The 23437-nt window shown below is 41.9% G+C and overlaps 5 protein-coding genes across 5 annotated transcripts; 2 read left to right on the top strand and 3 right to left on the bottom strand.

The window, feature by feature from the left end:
* Window positions 1–703: 703 nt before the first annotated feature.
* On the bottom strand, window positions 704–3326 carry K441DRAFT_674900 (uncharacterized protein; the record flags this gene model as incomplete). Its single annotated transcript, XM_067650809.1, has 4 exons — window positions 704–1195; window positions 1326–1780; window positions 1845–2046; window positions 2100–3326. 4 exons carry the CDS (start codon window positions 3324–3326, stop codon window positions 704–706), a joined length of 2376 nt encoding a protein of 791 aa, XP_067506962.1.
* Window positions 3327–3344: 18 nt separating this feature from the next.
* Window positions 3345–4072, bottom strand: K441DRAFT_529770 (HET-domain-containing protein; the record flags this gene model as incomplete). Its single annotated transcript, XM_067642170.1, has 2 exons — window positions 3345–3482; window positions 3536–4072. Coding segments are annotated over 2 exons (675 nt in total), but the record flags the coding sequence as incomplete, so codon positions are not given.
* A 1367-nt stretch (window positions 4073–5439) lies between these two features.
* K441DRAFT_546772 (uncharacterized protein) lies at window positions 5440–8106 on the top strand (the record flags this gene model as incomplete). Its single annotated transcript, XM_067642883.1, has 4 exons — window positions 5440–6514; window positions 6581–7365; window positions 7405–7429; window positions 7535–8106. 4 exons carry the CDS (start codon window positions 5440–5442, stop codon window positions 8104–8106), a joined length of 2457 nt encoding a protein of 818 aa, XP_067506960.1.
* A 13666-nt stretch (window positions 8107–21772) lies between these two features.
* On the top strand, window positions 21773–22613 carry K441DRAFT_630409 (cytochrome c oxidase assembly protein COX19; the record flags this gene model as incomplete). Its single annotated transcript, XM_067646272.1, has 4 exons — window positions 21773–21825; window positions 21975–22009; window positions 22139–22253; window positions 22550–22613. Coding segments are annotated over 4 exons (267 nt in total), but the record flags the coding sequence as incomplete, so codon positions are not given.
* K441DRAFT_362480 (uncharacterized protein) lies at window positions 22381–23156 on the bottom strand. The gene has a single exon (XM_067641391.1). The coding sequence runs from the start codon at window positions 23065–23067 to the stop codon at window positions 22630–22632; it is 438 nt and encodes a 145-aa protein (XP_067506958.1). The 5' UTR covers window positions 23068–23156; the 3' UTR covers window positions 22381–22629.
* Between the last annotated feature and the right edge of the window lie 281 nt (window positions 23157–23437).

Below are 23437 nucleotides of genomic sequence, written 5' to 3'. Positions count from 1 at the left end.
ACCAAATTTGATTAATTTTCGGGTGCCTCATTACGGGCACCCGAACCGGCCTTGCCATCGGCAACGTGTCCTTTTTAAGAGACTTTCAAATGTCTGAGTGCACGCCACGAAAACGTACGTATATATATTCTATACGCCACGAAAACAAGGGTATGGCCGGAGCGGGTCGGCCGCCCTCCCTGCTAGCCTACCCGCTTGCTTCGCCACTAGCTACACTCCTACAGGCCAAACTAGATAGGGAAAGTAACCCTCGTTGGAGGCAGGTTTAATCACAGTTAGTTTTTAGCAGAGCGGCCTAAAACATCAGTAGGCAAACTTGAGTTAGAGGACATGTAACAGAATATGGGCTCCAAGACGTAATTGTAGAAATGTTAAAGAACAGCATAATCTTGTATAGAAATGAGTTAGAGAATGCGGTGTATATCCAAAACTTGCATTATAACCCAGATATCTTGATGGTAATACTTGCTATACTGTTGTATTGTACACCATCTTGACTATTTTTGCTAGTTCCCATCGACAGAGTTATCCACCCGTACTAAGTAAGAACGGTTAGTAGTAGATAAGGTGGGTGTGATCAAAATATCTGTCTTCCTATATCTTTTGTACGCTTTGGGCCCTTCGATTGCAAGACGGCGTAATTGATTGGTTCCTTAATGACACGACCCCGCGAAAGGTCCTCTCGGTCTCTCCTTATCCAAATTCATAAATTCGTTATCCGGACAACAAAGAGAGAAATCATAAAGTTACTGAAAATAGACACTACACTAACAGCCAGCATCGTGGGTATAGTTGCATTCTGTAAATCCCCTGGGTGCTCCTTTAGCCACACAGGCAGGAACCAGAGTGTGGCACTAAGGGTAAACACCACAAGGACCATCGTGGGCACAATTACCGCCCAGAATGTGTACCGCTCCTCAATGTACATGCCGAAAGCCGTACGGCGCGTTACATTGGGCCCTTTGATGCGCACAGGTAACATTTCTTTTAGCTCTTTCGACGTCCCACAGTCTTCGGGGTGCAGAAAGTACCAGCAGATCTCATGCCCCGGGTACGGTGTCTCGGGTGGCCATGGTCGAGGGTTGAAGCGATACTCTATATACTCCGGGTCCGACTCGCTAGGGTAGCGCTCCTTGTCTTTGTGTAGATGGACGTAATGGCGGTCCAATGACTCTTTGTGCAGGAAGCTTTTGAACTGCGTGAGATAGGTAAGCATTAGGAACGTAACTCGAAAGAAGAGTTCCCCGCCCTCCTTTTTCTCTTTTGTCTTTGTTAAAGGGGCTCAGAGGATTGGCGTTTTTGGGTTTTGGTGTATAGGGACTCACGCGGTAGAATCTAATTCCGGTGACTCGTCGCCACCGCCACTGGGACGACAGGCTGCGATAGGCCTTACCCAGTTGTCTGAAGGTCATGCTATCTGTCATGCTCGGGGTGATTGTCCGGAGCGTTGTTTCGTTCAACCCGACGTCGGCGCAGAGGAAAATGGTGCCCGGATCGCTAGGATGATCCGCGACTCCTAAGAAGCTCCCCTGTCCTCCTCTGGCCGCGCCACCTCCTCCAGGATCGCCACTTTCTCCTGCCAAATCGCCGTCTCCTCTTTCGCTTTGGCCTGATAGCCTCGATCCGCCATGCCCAGTGCTTTCGTTCTCTCCTGCAGAGGAAGAACCTCCCGCCGTCTGACTAGAGGTTTGGTATGAACTACTACCGTGGGCAGATTGAGACGTACCTCCCTTGGCGGCACTGTTCCGTGACGATTGGGCGTATGCGTACGATCTACAGTCTAGTAAACAACGCTCAATATTATCCCTTTAGGATGGAAGCACCTCAATTTGCTAGCAACATACCTCCTGGTCCTTGATCCTTACCTCTTACAGATGTGGGGTACATGTAGAGGAGACGCATCAGAGTCGTGTCATTAAGGACGACAGCCTCTCGCTTGAATGTCCACCATTCCGGCTTCGGTGCGGCAGCACGACTGGTCGCAAGTCGTGGAAATAGTTTGTCCGCGAAGGTGGATGGAATATCATCATGAAAACGCGTACCACGCTTTCCAAGTCCGTGTTAGCGGGGTTCAGTTGCGAGTAGGTGAAGGAACGTACAAAGCGTTTGGAATATACTCGAGTATAGCCGGTTTTTAGTTCCTTCTCCGGTTCAGCGAGAGGCCACCATGACAGAGGACAGCCAGCAATTTGCTCAGTGAGCCGCTTGCAGAGATCCAAAAGAGTTGGAGTTATTGGACGCGTAAAGAAGATATCGTATTGGATATCTGGCGCTTGAGGGCATCGTTCATCTGTTGTTCTTACCGTTGGAATTTGTACTGTCTCAGCAGCTACATTATCTGTGGGGTCTGATGCTATCTCCTGGATCGCTTCGAGAGCTCGAGGATTAGGTGGATTATCACTTTGATCAGCGATATCAATATCCAGATTCTCTTGGTCTGGAATTGTGCTGGCTCGGGGTAGACTTGTTTGCATGCCCTCTTTGGTCTCAGTGCTACTTCCTTCGAGAATGGCATCGGTAAAATTTCCGGCCGTTGGACCATCGGGTGGCGGATGAACCACACTTTCCAGTCGGGTCTTGAAGTTACGAAAGGGCTGTCCCCCGACCAGGAAGTTTCTCATGGCATCATACCCAGGAATACCTGCATCATCGTCATCCTCACTAGAGTTTACTTCTACTTCCTCGGATTTCGAATCTCTGGCCCAGGGAACATCCTCCTTATCATTGTCAGAAAGGAATCTTTTTAATGGTATTGGCTCCACTTTTTGCTGGGCGAGCTGCTGATATACTTCTTTTCCCTTGCCAAATCTTTCTATTAGCCTTTGACGGAGGGTAGGCATTTCGTGTCGGAAGAAGTTATGTGCGTTATGGTCAGTTGGAGTCGCTACTTCGTCCTTTAACTCCTTTGAAAGCCTCTGCAGCAACCGAGAGAGAATTCTCTCGATCCTATTGTAACCGACTTTCTGGAATGCCACTGGTAAAAGGGGAGCAAGGTCCTCATCCTCACAAAATGCCCGAAACAATCTGATGGAAGCGATTGTGGCAACCAAATTGCTTTCCATGGAAGTCTGTGAGGATGGAGGCGCTGTATATGGTGCAACCGAAGACATTGATATCCCGCTGACACTTGTATCGGAATCGGAGTCTTCTGGATGTGATTTTGGCTCCAAGTCTACGTCAACTAGAGAAGCAGTACCAGGATCTTGCATTATGTCCTTGATCTGCCTGTCGGGGGCTGCTGGCATCCTCGCATAGCCGTCATCCGTCATCCCAAACATGGCTGCGGTGACTGTCGCCTCTTTTCTGACCTGGTTTGCAGGAATCATAGAGAGAGCTACTGAACCGACCAAATTCTGCAAGTTTGGGTGAGCTTCATCGAAACAATTTAATGATTTCAAGCCTAAGCAGAACGCATATCCGTCGATCGTCGTGGAACCACACATGATCAGGACATATCGAGCTGCGGCGATTTCCTGAAATATCTAGGTCGACCTTTAGTAACTCTGCGGATATTGTTGAGCGTCTTCTCTCTTACCCAGGTGCGCCGAAACCACGGTCGTTCAAGTAGTTTGAGGATTGCTTTCTGACTCTTTTCGTTGTTCGATGAGTTCGTAAATTTATCTTCTGCAGCAACACGTATGTCTTCAAGCGCCTGATCGCTATTGTCTGCCGCCTCTCCGAGCCAAACGATTACACGATTTGCTTGGCCGTAGATCTTCACCATAGAGTGAAGCTGGTGTCCTTTCTCTATCTCATTTGCTTGGTTGATGCAAACAGCATCTACCCATATGATTCTTTCAAAACGGCGATCTCGAAGACAGGATAGCGCCGCGTGAAGGTTTACCGTGACGGGCAAGTTATGCTTGTCTATTGAGATGGGCAGAGTTTCTTTTGGATCGCCCCATAAGTAGGATAAAGCCTCGTACAGATGAGTCCCTCCGCCCGATTCCTGTAGAGAGTAGTTGACGAGCTGGCATTGTATAGGGGCAGTCTTGTTTTTGTGTGGCATCAGGCGAAGCAAACGAATACTGCCAGGCCCTGGTAAAAGTGGAGAGTAACAGTACGCGGACATAGTATAAGAATCGTATATAGAAATTTGATCTTGCGTGAGTTGGAGAGTTCTAATCCAACTACCGGTATACCTACCCCCGCTAAGTCACATGAGTGAGTTAAGCCTGCATTGGGCAGCGCAAAAGGTTCTTTATACGCTGTCGACGCTAGTAGGGAGGGTGACCGACCCACACCGGCCAGACCCTTGTTTTTGTGGCGTTGGTGGCAGGAAGTATTTAGCTGAAAAATAGTACAAGCTTTCTCTATCCTTAGACTTCCTAACCCTTAAAATAAGGCGTAAAGCAACCATTTTTAGAGGTAGATTTCTTAAAAACCAGTTAATTAAAGATCTCGCTTTCCCATCTCCTACCATGGCTAGGGTTTGATGCGTGCTTAAATATATGTGATAGTTATGCTACATATACGTATCCCTTGGAACGCCGATTTGCGTCCATATGTTATCGATAAGAACTACCCAATAATATCAATAGGATTAAGGCTCCGTGATGAGAAGAATGTGAAGGGGGTTGAAAGCAGGCAGGCCAGGGCTGTGGGGGAGGTTCTTTTACCTTGCGATTTGGATCAACTCGATATTGGGTCGGTTCAAAAAGATCTATATCATCAGAGGATGATTTATCACTGCTGGCGCTATGCCGAATTTCGTGTGCTACATAACGCCAGCAGACATAAGCCATTACATGAACCTCAATTTAGCTGATGCCTTGATTGAAGGGATGGATATGGACGCGCGACGCAGAGCGCGACAATGTAGACTATTTGACTCTAGCGAAGAAACATTGTATTTCTCGTATCGCTCTTTGGAATTGGAGATCGATTACTCTAATGACCATAGCTCTAGTTTCGGTCGTGTATGTATACAGACATTCCCCAAGCACACACTCTTTTAACAAAGCAGTCGATCATCAGGCTTGGTCGGGGATATGGATGATGCATGGCTGGTCCTGTATCTTTGTGTATGATATCCACGTCTGGGTGCTCAACGGGCGCATTGGCAAGCATATACTCATCTAGTCGTATTCTATTTCAGGGTGACAGTAATATTGTGCCATGGCAGTTCCAGTTGGTTCAGGCTGCATGGGAATGGGGGAGCCGTTGCGTGTCTCTATGTGGAGTTCGGAGAGGTAGTGTTGGTCAGGTGGAGGAGTCGGCGGACAAGCTTTGATGCTCCCCTGCCTGCCCCGCTACAGGCAAGCTTCCATGACACACGAGCATCATGCTATAGATGTTGCACGAATATACCCACCATGGCTGCTTGTTCGAGTTCACTAACCCCCTCATCCGCGAGCAGGCTTAGCTAAGCGGCAGTTGCTGCTACGAGCTTCGAATCTAATTAGGATCTTTTCTATCGCACAACCACCACCCCACGCTATGCATCCTCCACTCCCCCCTTCCTCGACCCTGCATACAATCCTTTTGGTAACTAAATCGCGCTCCCTTGGCCCCCGCTTGGTATTCCATTACCCGCCGTCCTCCCCTTCGGCCACATCGCTGGCAGCTAGCGCAGCGCCTGCCTGGTACGGAGCAACAACATCGACTGGAACAGATGATACTGGAAGCAGTAGCAGCGATTGGGGTAGTAGTAGCGACGAAGATGAAGGCGCTGGCGATGAAGACGAGATTGCGAGCAAGGCGTCAGGAAGAAGTGGCAGGGGATCAGCTCTGGCAGGTGGAAGCGGTGGCACGAGTTATTGGGATCGAGAGCGGGGAAGATCAGTTCCTAGTGGGGCTTGGGGTCGAGGTACAGAAGGTATTGATGAAGATGATAGCGGTGGTGCTGAAGATGGTGTAGGACCCAATTCGCGGAAGGGAAGCGGAGGGAATGGAAAGGATAGGAAGGATGGGACAGGCGCAGGTTGGGAAACGGTTTTAGGCTTCAAAGCTGACGCGTTAGAGAAGATGCTCTCTCCCGGAAAATCATTCAACAAGAGACGTTTCGAGGTAGGCGTGGAAGGCATTGTGTTTGTTGGCGCTCCTATGTTTGTTAGGGACGATGGTGGCTGGAAGAAGGGCAAGCGGTGGGAAATGGAGATGGAAAAGACGGATAAGAACGAGGCCGAAGCGCTTGCCACTTTGAAGATCAATGGTGCGGACGAGGCTTTGGATATCAAAAAACCAGAAGAACCCCAATTTGTATACCCTGAGGGGTTCGAGCCAGGCTACGGACATGGATTGATGTCTGGTGCTGCATTAGGCGTAGGATCAGATGCCGGATCTGATACCAAGAGTGTGTCGACTGGTAGCTCTGGGCCAAACATGACCATGTTTAACGTCGTGTTTGTTCTCAATCCACCAGCATTAGAGTATCAGCTTCGAGTCAAGGAGATGTATGAAAATGTGGTCAGGAAGTATGCCAAGGCACTCAAATATGAGCAAGCAAGATTCGATTACGTATGGAAGGAGTCGAAACGGATTTTGGCATTGAAGAATAAAGCAAAAGAGAACGGTAAGTTTTCTAGCTAGCATTATCTACTCCTTATACTATAAGAGCACCGAATGATGATGAGTCTAGGGCGTTCGATTTCTACAACATGGCATGAGATCATAGCCATGTCTCCGTTAGCAAAATCGATTGCTATCATTTATGATTCTATATCGAATTGTAAAATCGCCCGCGTCCACCTCGATGCCACTTTTGATACATCTTTTCAGATTCCACAGACTATTTCCACGCCATATATCCCGACAGCTATGGAGCCACAGAGTCCTGGATTGTGGCTTACTACTGCTAACGTTGTTGATGACGACGAGACTGACACCAATTTTACCCAGCATTCTGCCCTCCTTCTACTTGAGGACACAGAAACTCTTGTCAAGGAGCTGGAAGGAGATGCTAAAGAGAGTGCTACGCCTCTTGCTTTCTACATTCGTAATGTCACGCCTACGAAGTCTCTCCAGAAGCTCTCTATCAGGCATTCAATTCTAGCACAGGACATCGAGTATATCGCTGGCCATCTAGTCTATTGGCGCCGAGCTCGTTTAATTCCACCTCTCCACCAGCGAGATACATATATTGTCTCGCCAAATGCCGATATGCGTGCTCTTGCTTCTGCAATTCCAGCATATGCAGCCCGTTTTCCGACATTCCCTTCGTTGCCAAAGATGTTAAATTGGCTCTCAGGTCCGCCAAGGCCTTATGGAACATATATTCCAAGCAGAGACCACACGCAAGCATACATGGAAATCCTAGCCTGGCTCATGCGAGGAGGATGGGTTACTCAGCTCAGGACGTTTGCTTGGGTTAGAGTATCAGCGGAAATCAAGGCAGAAGTAGCGGCTACTATGGAGCGTGAAGCCGTGATGAAGATAACGGAGCAAAATGCGGCGGCTAGACAGGGCGAAGATAAAGAATCAATTGATGGTTCTATCTCAAATGGAGACGGCACGAATGGGAAGAGGATGTCATTGCTATTTAATAATTGGCCAGCGACACCTGCACATCGTTCACCACAGACCGATGATATAGAAGCAATGGAAGCTTCTACAATTCTCTCTCCACGCTTGATACCCTACCGTTCGCCTGCGCGTCCGTCCTCAGATGCAGGGAGTATTAGCAGCGGTCGTACTGCTGTGCCTCCAACCTCCAACAGTGGCATGGGATCATCACCGCAAACACACAATCAACCACGTAGACCATCACCATTACATTTCAAATATTCAACGAATACTACCTCACCACAATCTAATCGCCCTTCAGCCCCTCCTAGCATCGTATCACCTACTGGAGCAGGACCATTTTCGCCTTCTCAAGCAGCATCGATGGAAATATCGCCGCATTCTCCGTCAAGTTTCAAACCGAGCCTTATATTATCCCCACAAAAAGCCAATGCAATCGAAGCACGTTGGCTAGAGCGCATTGGCGCCTCTTTTGCCGACCCAGATCTGAGGGAGCTCTGGCCAATGCTTCTGAGATATTTTGACGGAAAACACGCTTTGGATGACATTGCGGTGCGCGAAGGACTAAAGCGACTGAGGGTTGCCGCACTCATCGGCACAATCAAGGATGGTGGTTGGCTGCTTACCGTTAGACATTGGTGAATGCATTCACATGGTGTCTTTGGCGTTTTGAAAATAGGGGTATCCTGGCTTTCAGAAAGGAGTCCAATTGGGTAAACATCTCTGCTTGCGATACCCACAGCTTTGACATGGACGGCGTTCGGAGTTGATTGCTGTTGTGAATAGAATGGAGATTAGACATCAAGGCAATTCAGTGAGATACAATATATCATTCCATTGAGAAGGCGGAAATGTTACTGGACCCCAGCGACTCTACAATCGCCCAGGTATGAAGCCCACAGGGGTAACTGATTACTGTTTATTGGAAAGTGCTATATTTGCTAGATTGAATGAGGCCTACCGGTATAAACACCGTAAAAGAAAAATACCTCGCTCATTGATGACATGCTGAAGGACCCTGCATGGGTGCATCAAATCGCGACGTCCGGGGTGCAGCTGAGCAGGGTCACGGAAAAGTTGAACAGGGTCACCGATGGGGGTCGGCGAAAGCTGAACGGGGTCACCGATGGAGCGCCGGAAAAAGGTCGGCGGGGTCACACTTTTACCCATACAGAACACGCATTGGTAGCCACATTTAACTTAAGCGACCGCACAAACCAAAATATCCAGGGCATATGCTATGTATACGCAGGCATATAGGACATATATATATACATACACATACACATATATATATATATATATTTACGCGTATTATAGTATACAAATAATAAGTGAAAACTATATTAAAGCAAACGAGAGTATAGCAGGATGGTTAAACGGCCTATTAGTTAATATGTATAACTATATGCTACGCATATGCTAAGTATACGTAGGCATTTTAGAGCTTACCTAATATTAAATACGAAGATGATAGTTCTTAAGATAATATAATCGGCGGAGAGGGTATTAAAGATAAAGAGGGTAAGGAGGAGGATAAGGAGGGCGAGGGTTAAGATAGTATGTAATAGCGGCTTCTATTTTATATAGGTCTCTTTAAGGTAAAACTATATCTAACTTTATATATAAGCTATATATACTTAAAATAGCTAGGGAACACTCTAAAACTATAAAGCACTTATTAGCTCTAATAGTAAGCATTAAGTTATTATCTAAGAGGTAATAGACTATATTATAATGCCAGAATATCTAGCAACTAGAAAAAAAGGAATTGCATACTTTATTTATAAAGTAATACCTCTGCTATTTATAGATGCAGATAAAAAAATAGTACGTAAGGTTATTAATTGGTATATATTAAAGGTAAGCAATACACATATAAAGTATATGCTGTATTTATATATCTAGTAGATTTAATTCTCATTCTATTAAACTGGTAGCCCTAGGATTATATAACTATAGCTTCTTAGTAAAAACAATTAGGAAAGTAAAAAAGTATTCCACTAAGCGTTTAAATACAGTAGTATTAGATACTGCGAGTACGCTAATAAGGATATACTTAGTATATGCTTAGCATATAATAGGGTTAAGCTTAAATTAATTAACGACCTATAAAAGCGTAGTAGTCGTCTATACTAGGTAGTAGAGATTAATAAAATGCTTAAGCAAAGCATAGAGAAGTAAGTATTATCTATATATATTAGGTATATACTTATAATATATAGCTACTACCACAGTGTTTTATAATTATAGCGGTAGTATATCTACCCTAGTATATAAGAACGTGTATATAGTAAAAGTAGATTAACGATATTTTTTTAACATAGAGTACGTATATGTCCGGCGTATGCGCAATATATACTTATTATATATAGGTAGAGTTTATTAGTTATTCTAGCAGTAGTAATACTAAACTATAGCATACTACCTGGCCTTTATCATTAATAACTGCCTAGGTAGATATTTAATACCTTTAGTTACTCGTTAAATATAGAGTTTAGGAAGTTAAACAAGAATATACCTATATTAGATATGCAACGTTAAAGCGAAAATATTGTGGTATATAATATATATATTATGTATACGCTATGCATATACTAAGCTGACGTAGGATTTAACCACCCGTAAGGCCAAGGTAGGGTAGTAGGCTGAATATAATAATAATAATAATTCTTCTTTGATTAACGTCTGATACGGATGCTATCTAGCCCCACGCAGACTACTCCGTACACAAGGGAAAAGTAATATTGACGGGAAAAAACCCTTGCTGCTGGGGGGGAGGAAAAACCCTATAAGCCACCTCAGTAGGATGAAAAACCCCGATTTGCCATGTCCGTCCGTAGCAGCGGCCCTGCGGGCCTACAGCTACGTCCTGCCTCCTTGGATGTTTCGAACTCCTTGGGAACCACTGCTTCCTTCTCTAGCTNATNAAAGCTGGGGTTCACTACGTCCCAGCTAGGCCNTGCTAATCGATTGCTGTGTCTTATTGTCTCATTGTGTCCCATATCTTGACCATCCCCTGTATGCTATCTCTTATAGACCATTGCCGTATACGCCATGCCTCCCCCCCCCTAGAGCCATCGAAGGCGTAAGGGGGATTCATCCGTTCTAACTACCGTAATATAGATAAGCAAGCGGAATATTGTGTATTTGGGTATCTTTTGTGCCTAGGCCCCAGCTAGGCCCTTTCTAAGGGTCACTACTCCGTTAAAAGGAGACAGGGAAAACCGTGGGTCGTAATCCAGGCTGCTAGGTAGTATTTGGTAGTAAGACGGCGAGTAACCGCATGCTCCGCGGGCGATCGCCCTGGGGGTTAGGAGGGGCCGTATATTTGCTCGTTCGTTCGCTCGTTGCCCGTTCGTCAATGTGAGGTCGTTGATGCTTTCCATTGGGGGTAAGGGGATGTTATCGAAAGCTGTTTATCCACGTTGGATTACACAGGTGCTTGATAGGAGAACTAGTAGCTGTATTGTGAAGGGGTACCGTCAGTAGTGGTTTTCGAGATCTCACCATCCCATGCGAAAACTTTTCACTACGCCCCACGACGCATACAACCACCAGGTCCTACTTGCACGCGCTGTGCAACGTCTCTGCGTTGGCTCTGGGTCTGAACTTCGAAGACCCAGGTTCGTAGCCGTCACCACGTACAGGTGCAGAATCCGTTTTCGACGGCCAGTAGGCTGAATATATGGTGTATAGTTAGACTGCTATATTCCTATTAATATAGCACAGTATCCTTATATTTACCTCGTTATACGAAATTCCTATATATATTATCCACTATATCTAATAAAGCTACTAATCAACTTTGCTAATAATGTAGTTAAAGTAATAAAGTAGGTAGATGTCCTAAGCCTTACTATATATATACTCCGTATATGCATAGTATATACAAATAAAACTACTTACTATTATATAGGTCGATTTATCCTATTACTATAGTACTATATTTTATATAGGAAGTATAAAACGCAGACACTACGTGCCGTATATAGTAGTCTTAATATTAAGGATTAAATTACTGCTCTAATTCGGAAGGAAAGGATGCTATAATTCCTAGAGGGGACGGCATATATAGGTGAGTATAGGTTAGACACACGCTAAGTATATATAGAGGCTAAGCGTAGTAGGTATACTACACGAGTTCTCTATTAATTAATATAAAGAGAACACCAAGTAATGGATTTAGGCAATTTATAACTTTGACAATAAGCATTTTCTTATTATATATTATATATATGCGTAAGCTAAAGCATTTTAATGCGTAACATGTATTAAAATGGACCTATTATTTAAGATAGTTTAAGGCAAAACGAATTTATTCTTAATTATAGGATAGGACAAGAATTCTAAACATATATATACCCTATGCTATATATATGCTATATATAAGCTAAACACTTATAGGAATTAAGGTATAAGTATACGCCTTTCTTAACCTAGAAATACGTGCTGCGTATATAAAGATGTTTTAGCTAGTATTTAAGGTTTTAGGTAATACTGCTCAATTATCTATATAATTTATATATATTTACGGAACTAGACTTCGTACTACTATAGTTAATATATATAAGAAATAAGCTGGCGGTAAGTATACGCTCTATATATACTTTGTATATACTAGGTATATACTTACAATATATAGGCTTTGGAGATTACCTATATATAATTAACTTATCCCGTAAATAGGACGAACACCTTTAGTATATGCTTATATTTTGCCTAGTATACGTTAAATAAAACTTTATAAAGCGCTTTTAAACTTATAAAGCGCTTTTAAACTTATAAAGTAAGATATATTATAGAGCAGATATAGGAAGCGGAGATAGAGTAGAAACTAATAGCGTGTATATAAAGTATATATATACTATATCCGGAGCTTACGTCTTAAATAAATAATAAGAAGAAACTATAGATACTAGCTAGGCTTATAAAGGAAAAGTTAAAGGTTCCTTATAAGTAGTGGGCGTATATACAGAAGCATACTAGAATTGGTAAAAGTAGTTACTTTTAAAATAATAACTTTACTGGTTAAAAATTATGCGTGCTTACCGCAGTACTACAGTAACGGTATATACTCTATATATACTCTATATATTCTAATATTTTAGTATAGGCTTAAACTTTATATATAAGAAATGTTTAATCTATAAGAGCTATATAAAGAGACGGGAATAGATAATATATGGAAAAATTAGAGTAACTTAAAGCGGATAGTAGTATAGCTATAGAAATAATATATATATATATACCGTATATATAAAGCATATACTAAGCTTAAGCAGCGTAGAAATAGCAGAAATTAGCTAAGCGGCAAGCTAAAAATCCTAGCCTAAATTTTCCTTAAAATTCTTAGAATCTATTTAATACCCCTAAGCCTACTATATTTAGTAGCCAGATTATCTCGCAGATAAGTATAGTAAATAACGATATTATATTAGTATTGGATACGTCGCGCGTATCCACCGCATATTGTTACGGGACACCCCCGTAACACCTTGCACACGTCCACCTGTTTCCACCGACTTAGCAATTAGAGACCAACCGCAAAATGGCAATCTGACGGCAATCTGATGGCAATCTAACGGCAATCTACGGCATTCTGCCATATTCTGCCAAGTTCTACTAAATTCTGCCAAGTTCTGCCAGGACCACGACCTGAACCCTATTCTACCTATATACGTGTTAACTAAGCAACCAAGTTAACAATATATGCCCTTTCTTCCCGTTTCCCTACCTTCTTTCCTTATACAACGTCTTAACTTTATTACGCAGTTCATGTATATAGCTTAATAATACCTACTTCGCTATATATTATCACCGCTTATACTCACTCCGTGACACTACATTGCGTTAAAAACCTATACTACCCTCCGAAAATGCAGAACGACCCTAAAGCCCCCGCAACGGCCGATGCTATTATAGCTGCACTCTAAGAACAATTAGTAGGTATACAGAAGTCCTTTACGGACGCCCTTGCATAGCACTAAGCTACTTTAACTTAATAGTAAGCTAAACAAGAAGCACGATAATAACAATTAATTAAAGCACTTTAAGAAGAAGTCCGTATCCTTAAGATGCCTATATTAAGGCCCTAAGACCGAACGCTATCTCTAGAGATAAATACGCGGAACGCAAGCCCCGAATTAGTAGTAGTTACTTATCCTATAGAACCGACTACTGCACTAAAACGATCCAAGAAACTACTAGACCCCCTAGTATTCACCAGTAAATAATAAGAGCTTCAGTTATTCTTAAGCCGGCTTAAGAATAAGCTAACTGGTAATACTAACCGCTACCCAACCGAAGCCAACCAACTCTATTACGCCCTAAGTTAACTAGGAGAAGATGTAGCTAACCTTATTAAACCTCTCTAACCAAACTTAGTATAAAGCCTAGTTATACTTCTTAAAGCTATATACAGTAACCTAAATCGCCAAGCCACCGCTTAAAGAAAGATAAACTAAATAACTTAAGAAAAGAAAAGTTTCCTAGTATACTTCTCCGAATTTAACCGCTACGTAAAGAAAATAGGCTAGAATAACTCCGCACTAATTAACAGCCTCATTAAGTCCTTAAGCCCTAAACTAAAAACCTCCCTAATAGGCGTAGACCTCCCGGAAACTCTTAACGCCTACGCAAACGTTATTAACAAATGGTATAACGATATACTACGCCTTACACTAAAGCCCGTTTATTAGTATAATATAACAACCCCGCGAACGTCTACTAAGTTATTATCTTAACCCAAGCACCCCGACGCCATAGATATTAATACTAGAACCCTAGGATACGCCCTATTAGGGTCCTCTAAACAAAAACAACGCATTAAGCTAGGCCTCTACTTTAAATGTGGAAGTAGCTCCCACCTCTTAAACTACTACTCCGTCCCTATACCCCGAAACGATTTACGAACGGCCAGCACTAGTAGCCGTTCACCATATTAATCTTCTGGTTACCGTCCCTAATCTTTATCTAGTTCCACCCCTACGTCTAATAAGCACTATTTATAAGGATAAAGCTACAGCCAACGTCCTATAAGAACCCCACCCTAATTACCTCTAAAAGGAAGGTCCCGGAGCTAAGTCGCTCTCTAGAATAGCTCTGCCACAGGATCTTATTAAACGCATTTAACGTCACAAACTCTAACTCTTAGGACCGTAGTATAACTATCGACTGTTATCTTCAGCAGAATAGTTAATAGGCTAACGCTCAAATCCTAATTAATATAGGAGCTAGCGGCATAGGATTTATTAACAAGATCTTTGCGTAAGATAATGGTTTTACCCTAACCCCCCTTAACCGGCATATTAACGTATTTGGATTTAATAGCAAACGCACTATCTTAGGCTATATTACCTACGTAGTAACCCTAAGACTCTAATACCTAAACTACAAAGAACTAATTAAGCTTTTTATTACCACCCTAGGTTACTCAGTAATCCTTAAACAACCCTGGATAAAGCTATATAAGGTAACTATTAATTAGGACAACCTTAAGCTTCTATTTACCGCCTCCCGTTATAAGTAGAAGTGTTATATAACGCACCGCCTTAACCCCGAACTAAAATCTAGGGAATCCGCTAAGATCCACCAGCCCAAGATTTCTACTAATGTCCACCCTACGCCCAAGGAATCCACTAGATTCCACTAACCCAGGAATTCCACCAAACTCTACAAATTGGCCCTAAGCACTATACTGCCTAAAGATAGGCAGAAGCTTAAGCTTACTACACGAAGATATTAGAAGGACTAGTATCTAACTATAAAAAGGATTCTTAAAGAACCCAAACCCAAATCTAATACTAACTCCGTACCTAATACTAAACCTAAACCTAAATAAGAAACTATGGACAATCCAAGCGAGCTCGGTACCCTAAATATCCGCATAATTAGAGCTACTCTATTAGCGCAACTTACTAAGAAACCTAAATATACAATCTTTGCTGTTACTATAGCTGATATTAAGAAGGCCTTAGTACCGAAGAAGCACACCGACCCTACTATAAAGGTACCAGTAGAGTACTATAACCGCCTAGAGGCATTCTTACGGAAGGAAGCTAACAAGCTACCAGAACACCAATCGTATAACCATAAAATTATACTTAAAGAAGGAAAGCAGCCTAGATTTAGACCCTTATACGAAATATCCTAAAACAAACTCTAAGTACTATAAAAGTATTTAGATAAGAACCTAAGCAAAGGATTCATTAGAGCAAGCTTATCGCCTATAGCCGCACTAGTGATCTTTATTAAGAAACCCGGCGGCGGTCTACGCTTCTATATAGACTACTAAGCTCTTAACGCCGTTACTATTAAGAACCGATATCTGATCCCATTAATACAGGAGACACTAAACCAACTAAGTAAGGCTCGCTACTATACAAAGCTTAATATTATCTTTGCATTTAACCGCCTCCGTATAGCAAAAGGAGATAAATAGCTTACTGCATTTCGTACTCGGTATAGACTATTTAAATACTTAGTGACGCTATTCGGCCTCGCAAATGCTCCGAGCTCGTTTTAACATTATGTAAATAATACCCTACGCCCCTACCTGGACATCTTCTATACTGCTTATATCGACGATATCTTAATATATAGTAATAACCTAACCGAACATCGGAAACACGTTGACCTCGTCCTATAAGCCCTGCACGGAGCTGGTCTATAATTAGATGTAGATAAATGTAAATTCTATAAAACGGAAGTCCTATACCTTAAACTCCTTATTTCTATAAATGGTATATAAATAGACCTAAAGAAAGTCGAAGCAATTATAAACTAGCAAGAACCTAAGAACGTTAAGGACGTAAGAGCCTTTATAGGATTTGCTAATTTCTACTAACGGTTTATTAATAACTTCTCTGCCCTAGTTTTACCCCTTATAGCTCTAACCTAAAAGGATAAAGTCTTTATTTTTAATAAGGAATGCAAGAAGGCCTTTACCTATCTAAAGGTTATATTTACTACTGCGCCTGTGCTCTAACACTTCGACCTAAACCGAATAAGTGTTATAGAAGCCGACTTATCTGACTACGTCACTAGAGGTATCCTATCTCAATATAATAAGGATGGAGTATTACACCCCATAGCATACTTTTTAAAACGACTAAGCCCAGCCAAATATAACTACGAGATCTACGATAAGAAATTGTTAGCCATTATTAGATATTTTAAACAATAGCAACCCGAACTAGAAGGCGCTGGATTTCCAATTAAGGTCCTTAGCGACTATAAGAACCTGCAGTACTTTACAACTATAAAACAGCTAAGTTACCGTTAGGCCCGCTAGTTAGAATATCTATCTTATTTCTAATTCTTAATTACATACCGCCTAGGCGTCTAAGGCCAGAAGCCTAATACTCTAACCCGACGCTCGCAAGACGCGCTAGCCTTAGAAGAAGCATGCTCTTACCGAAATCAGACCCTACTTCGCCCTAAACTATTTAACCCTCCTACTAAAGATCTTACAGTACACGTCCTTGAAATAACTGATTAATTAATTAAACAGATTATAGTTAACGAATACCTAAATAATAAGTTTATCCAAAAGACGCTTAAGCTAATGTAAGATAGCATTAGATGCTTTAAAAAGATTTCTCTAAGTAAATGCGAAGCCCGCGGAAACCGCTTGTATTACCGGAACCGTCTAGTTATCCCTAATTATAATGAGCTTAAGCTTAAACTCCTTAAACACGTACACGATCTACCTGTCGCCGGCCACCTGGGCCAAGGAAAGACCCTAGAACTACTCTAACGGGAGTATTATTAGCCGAACATGCATAATACAACATAAAGGTACGTCTCTAGCTGCTACACCTGCTAATAAGCTAAAGCCTCGCATAAGACGTATAACGGTTTTTTAAAGCCGCTGCCTGTTCCGGACTAAAGATGGAGGAATATCTTAATCGACTTTGTTATTAACCTTCCTAAAAGTAGAGGCTGCACAAACATTATAGTAGTTGTAAACCGACTATCTAAAATAAGACACTTGATCGCCTGCCCTAATATATTAACGCCTACCGTCACCCAACTATTCCTAGATCATATATAGAAACTCTATAGACTCCCTAAAACGATTATCTCCAATAGAGGCAGCCAGTTTATCTTGGCATTCTAGAAAGAACTAACTACTTAACTCCGTATTAAAGCACTATTATCTACCACATATTACCTAGAAACGGATGGCCAAACGGAACGCGTAAATGCTATAATGGAATAGTATATTTGGATATATACGTCATATTTATAGGATAACTAGATTAACTGGCTTGTATTCGCTGAGTTTACTATAAATAACTCCGTCTCGGAAACTACAAAAGTCTCCCCATTCCTAGCTAATTACGGCCAGTACCCATAAATGGGTTTTAAACCCTTTAGTAATATTCCTTACCCCGCTTATTACGCCTTATAAGTCGCAGAAGCAAATAAATTCGTAAAGAAGATAGAGGAACTACAATAGTTCCTTACCGATGAGATGACATAGGCTTAATCTATCTATAAAGCCGCAGCGAATAAGAAACAAACCCTAGCACCAGCCTACCAAATTGGTGATTTTGTCTAGCTAGATATAAGAAATCTAAACATAAAACGACCTACTAAGAAACTTAATTGGAAGAACGCTGGCCCTTATAAGGTTAAAAAGGTTATCTCTCCTTATGCCTACTAATTAAAGCTCCCTGATACGGTTAAAATCCACCCCGTATTCTATACGTCAGTCCTCCGCCCTGCTGCCCCCGTATTAAACGCCCTGCCTAGACAGATATAAGACCCTCCCCTACTAGTTAAAGTGGATGGTAAGAACGAGTACTTTATTAAAAGAATTAATGATATTAAGTACGATAAACGGAAACGCCAATATATATATTTTATAAAATGGAGAGGCTTTACCGAGTCCTTATAAGAACCTGTTAACTCTATAGGACTTATATAAGCCGCAGAAGACTTTCACAAACTTTACCTAGAACTACTATAGCCCTATCTCGCAGAAGCTTAAGTTTAAAGGGGGGGTACTATCACGGGATACCCCCGTAATACCTTATACACGTCTACCTGTTTTTACTAACTTAGTAATTAGAGACTAACTATAAAATAGCAATCTAACGGCAATCTAATGGCAATCTAACGGCAATCTACGGCATTCTGCCATATTCTGCCAAGTTCTACTAAATTCTGCTAAGTTCTGCTAGGACTATAACCTGAACCCTATTCTGCCTATATACGTATTAATTAAGCAACTAAGTTAACGATATATGCCCTTTCTTCCCGTTTCCCTACCTTCTTTCCTTACGCAACGTCTTGACTTCATTACGCAGTTTATGTATATAGCTTAATAATACCTACTTCGCTATATATTATTACCGCTTGTGCTTACTCTATGACACATATACAGCAAAGATGCTACTACTACTATCGCGAAGTTAAATACCCCAGACTATAGGCAAGAGGTATAGGTCTTACCTATCTATAAAGGAGCTAGAAAAGGAGGTATATATACTATATATAGAAAATATAAAGTAACGAATTAATAAATTAAAATAAGCTAAAGACGTATATAATAAAGCAAAAGAACTAGTAAAGCTTAAAAAGTAGGTATAGGAGTATAATATTAGTATATAGGGCGTATATACATAGTATATATATAGAAAGTATTATATAGAGTTCTATAATAAATAATTAATTAATTAATATAGGCCTATCGCCCCGTGCCCTATATTAGGCATATACCTACCCTACTTACTAAATAAACCCTAATAAAACTCTAACTATATATAATGCATACTATATGCTATATATACAGCGTATAGGCCTAGTATATACCAAAACTTTATAGCTTGGGACTTATACAATAAAGGTAAGTTAAGTAGCGGGTTCTGCCCGCGGCTTATATAGAGCATAAGTATAATATATATAATAGAAGGAACCAAACTTGCTAGAGCTCTTACCTCTACTATAACAGCCCATTAGCTTTTTGCTTACTAGTGCTAAATATTAGCTGTATATATATAGGGTATATATAAGATAAGCTTACCTCTTTAGCGGTGGGTGGATAGCAAGGGGGACTCCTCATAGTCGCCTAGCGGGGTTAGGCCGCGCTGTGTATATAGTTAGCGTATGCTAAATATATATAGGTAAAATACTAACCCTGCGTTTTAAGCCAGTAGAGGGAGTAGATAGGCTAACGCGCTATTTCTCTCTTATTAGTATACGCCTAGTATAAGCATATATTAACCTATAGTTAATAGAAGATAATAGGGGTTTATATATACGAAGTATATACGCGTATAAGCTAGCAATATAACTAAGTAGTGGTTTTAGTAATATATATATAGGGCCTATATAAAGTCGGACTTTGCCAGTCCCCTAGATATAAAGACGAGCGTTTATTTCTAAATTAGGCAGTAGTTCTAGTAGTAGCCGTACTTATTCCTTATATACGCTACCCTTAGGCCTATAAGCACCCTTAGGTTTAAAATTAAACTTAGGGGGAATAAATATATATATAGATAGATAGATATATTAGGGTATAGTGCGTATATATAGAAGCGATACTAGTACTCTTACCTCGCGATAGAATTGCCTGCCGAATTAGGTAGTAAACCCCTAGTCTTAAGCACTGTATCTAGTTAGCTTAGGCTAGATATATACTAAGTATAGAATAAGCATACGCGATTAAAGTGTAGGTGTCTATATACTCTAAAATTCTTAACCCTAAAGGGCCACGGCTATATATAGTATTAGTACTGTATATATAGTGTATATATATAACCTACCTAGGCTTATATAGGTACCTAGTATCTTACTAGCTACTAGAGAAAATAAAATACTTTAAGGCGCTGCGTTATATTAGCGTTGCATATACATAGTATATATTAGGCATATACTTCTCCCCTATAATTAACTCCGCAGCTAATATATTAGTAGTAGGAGGGTTGGTTACTATATATAGTAAGTATATACCTTTAGTAAACTATATAGTAATACATATAGGCACCGCTGTACTCGTTACGGATATAGCGGCGGTACTATAACTCTATTAGTGGTACGTAGATGCTATATATATGCGAAATATACACTAGGCTAGGCCGTAAAGACCCAGCCGCATATCTGCGTGCTATTCACTACAATATCACAGCTATATTTATTGTCAGCATATGCTATATATAAGGTGTAGATATACAACCTATACTATAGAGTTAATAGCAGATAGTATAGAGGCAGGGTTAGGTAGATCTAGTTTACGCTTAGTATATACACACTCTTTACATAAAGCCTTTCTGGCACCTATTTGCATTATCTTAAACAGTTACAGCTAGGGCTGCATAAGGTTAGTATATGCTATAGGTATACAGCTCTAGATTTATATACGCCTTCCACCTACTACTGCTGCGGCGGCGCGTACTTTGTTTACTATAAGCATATACTTTATATACGCATTCTTTATAACTAACCTAGTATTACCTAGTTAGGGTTAAGGTTAGGGATCAGGCCTATATACTTTTATTAATATATACTTCTTCTAGGCATATATAAAGTATATACTCACTATAGTAGTACCCAAAGGCGCTAGGGTTGGTGGCATTGGCTACCTACAGATTGTCAAAGTCTGCGATTGTAAGGCTTATAATAAGCGTAGGCTAAGCGTATACTAAAGTAAAATTAAGATATTAATATTGCCCTAGCCAGATATTAGCATATACAGCGCTTATACATAGGCTATATAGTATATACTTATAGCATATGCTACGGTGTTATAGAGAAGTTTTAGTGCAACCACTATTATTATAGATATGCGACGCATATACACGGTCCATGTTTTAATGACTTAGCTCGCTTACTTTATATAGTAGCTAGTAGGGTGCATATGCTCCGCATATGCAAGCCACGCATTATTTAATATTCACAATTTATTATATACCGTTAATTATTAAGCACTATAAAATTTTATTAAAAATTTTATTATTTTATATATGCGCTGCATATGCAGAAACTCAGCAGGGTCAGAAGCTGAGCATGGTCAGAAAGGTTCTGACCCTGTTGAACTTTGTGACCTTGCCGAGTTTTTCCGTGACCTCGCCGAGCTGTAAGCCCAATCGCGACGTCTCAAGGTTGTTCCCCAGATCGATCGATCCACACGTGGTTTTTTCTCCGACGCCACAACCGTACGTACACCGAGGCAACTCTAATCTGAACTCAACGCCATTGAAACTTCTCTATCCAACTCCGGGATTCTGCAGTGGGCGCGCAACAACCATAATTGAGTAGCTAAAAGCCGTTGTTATAGGCAAAGAGAGAAAAGAAAGACATGAGCGCATTCGGAGGCCCTGGAGGGCGCCAAAAAATTCAAAAGCCGATCCCGTACGTTTCTGGAGCACTCACGCTACTGTTAACCTTGCGTACTCTCTTATTATCTTGATCCCTTCTGAGCCTCTGGCGTTCTTCGAATTTACCAATTGAGACTGGGATCAGCGAATATGAACCCCCAGCTAATACCATTCCATCTGCAGGCCCGAACGCGGATCCTTTCCTCTTGATCACGATGGTCAGCTCCCTCATCCTAACATACTCATACTGTCTCTCCCTTGAAAATCGAACCAATAAGCCACCGATGTACCCCCTAAGACCCCAATATAGCCGAATAACTACAGCTGACGCTTCCTCCATTCTATAGGCGAATGCAAAGATATCATGACATCCTACCTGCGCTGTCTGCGCTCGCACCGCGGTACTAACGACACAGAATGCCGGATGCTCTCTAAATCCTACCTACAGTGTCGAATGGACCAGTACGTATCAGCCTATATCTTAAACATGAAACCGTTTCCCCTCCGCTCAAGCCACACCTCCCTTGCTTGAGCACAGCTTGTCATACCACCCTCTCTGCAACCCGCGTCCCCGGTTATCGGGACGGTTTTGGCAGTATGTAAGGGGTATTCCTTGCGTGCTGTCAGGATCCGCATCACCATATCTTTCACCGTTTCGATCGTACACCGCTTTTGTAGCGACGGTGATCCGGATGCAGCTGAACGCTGGCTCCATTGGCACATTGAAAGGACTGGGCTAACGAGCACGCTCGACGCAGCAATCTCATGGCACCTGACTCGTTCAAGAACCTTGGCTTCGCCGAGCCAGATCCAGCGTCCAATCCATCCGCTACATCGTCTATCCCTTCGTCTTCCACCGCGTCCTCAACAACTTCCTCAACAAAAACACAATAAAGGCGGCGCGTCGTAGACAAGAAGAACATAAGGAACGCGCAACCGTCCCAGTAGCGGGGAACCAGAGCCGGCGGCAGATGCCGAGCCCGTTATGGATTCTATGAGACAAGGGTGATGGCTGCCAGGGAAAGAGTACAGCTACTACAAATCGATATGTCAAGTTGGGCGGACAGAAAGTCGATAGTGCAAAAAAGCACACTCTCTGGGTTATGGGGCGCAGCAGCAATAACAGCGGCAGCAACAGCAACAGGGTCACAGCTTCGGCCGGCGCCGACATGCTTAGTTGGCTCTGCCATATGTTTATCAGGGAAAACTCTCGCGCGACGAAACGCGACCGAGGATGCACAACGTAGCACTCCGCGCGGTGGTTTACGCAATTCATTGAAGAAAAATTAACCCGTAGCTAGCCAGTAGCAGCAACAAACAAACAAACCCTCCTCACATCCACAAGACCCATTCCGTGATATGAAAGCAAGCTCAGAAATGCAACCAGAAATACGCAAAAGATTTAAGAGGGAAACAAAAGTAACCACAATGAAATTTGTGTGCTCATAAATCGCATGCATCCGCGAGAAAACGAGAGATGTGCGACATCTCCAACAGTCGCTGTCGTAAAAGGCAGTACGTCGTTGGAATCGAACGTCAATCGCTCCCGCAAATCTCATCTGCACTGCGAAAAGTGGAGAGTTGTCTGTTTCTCGAATGGGAGAGGAAGAAAGACGAATAATAAACCATAATAGTCCCATTCATAT

Source organism: Cenococcum geophilum (assembly GCF_001692895.1).
Source record: "Cenococcum geophilum 1.58 unplaced genomic scaffold K441scaffold_9, whole genome shotgun sequence".
Lineage (NCBI taxonomy): Eukaryota > Fungi > Ascomycota > Dothideomycetes > Gloniales > Gloniaceae > Cenococcum > Cenococcum geophilum.
The sequence above is the reverse complement of the archived record's forward strand: the minus strand, read 5'-3'. Positions and strand labels throughout refer to the sequence as shown.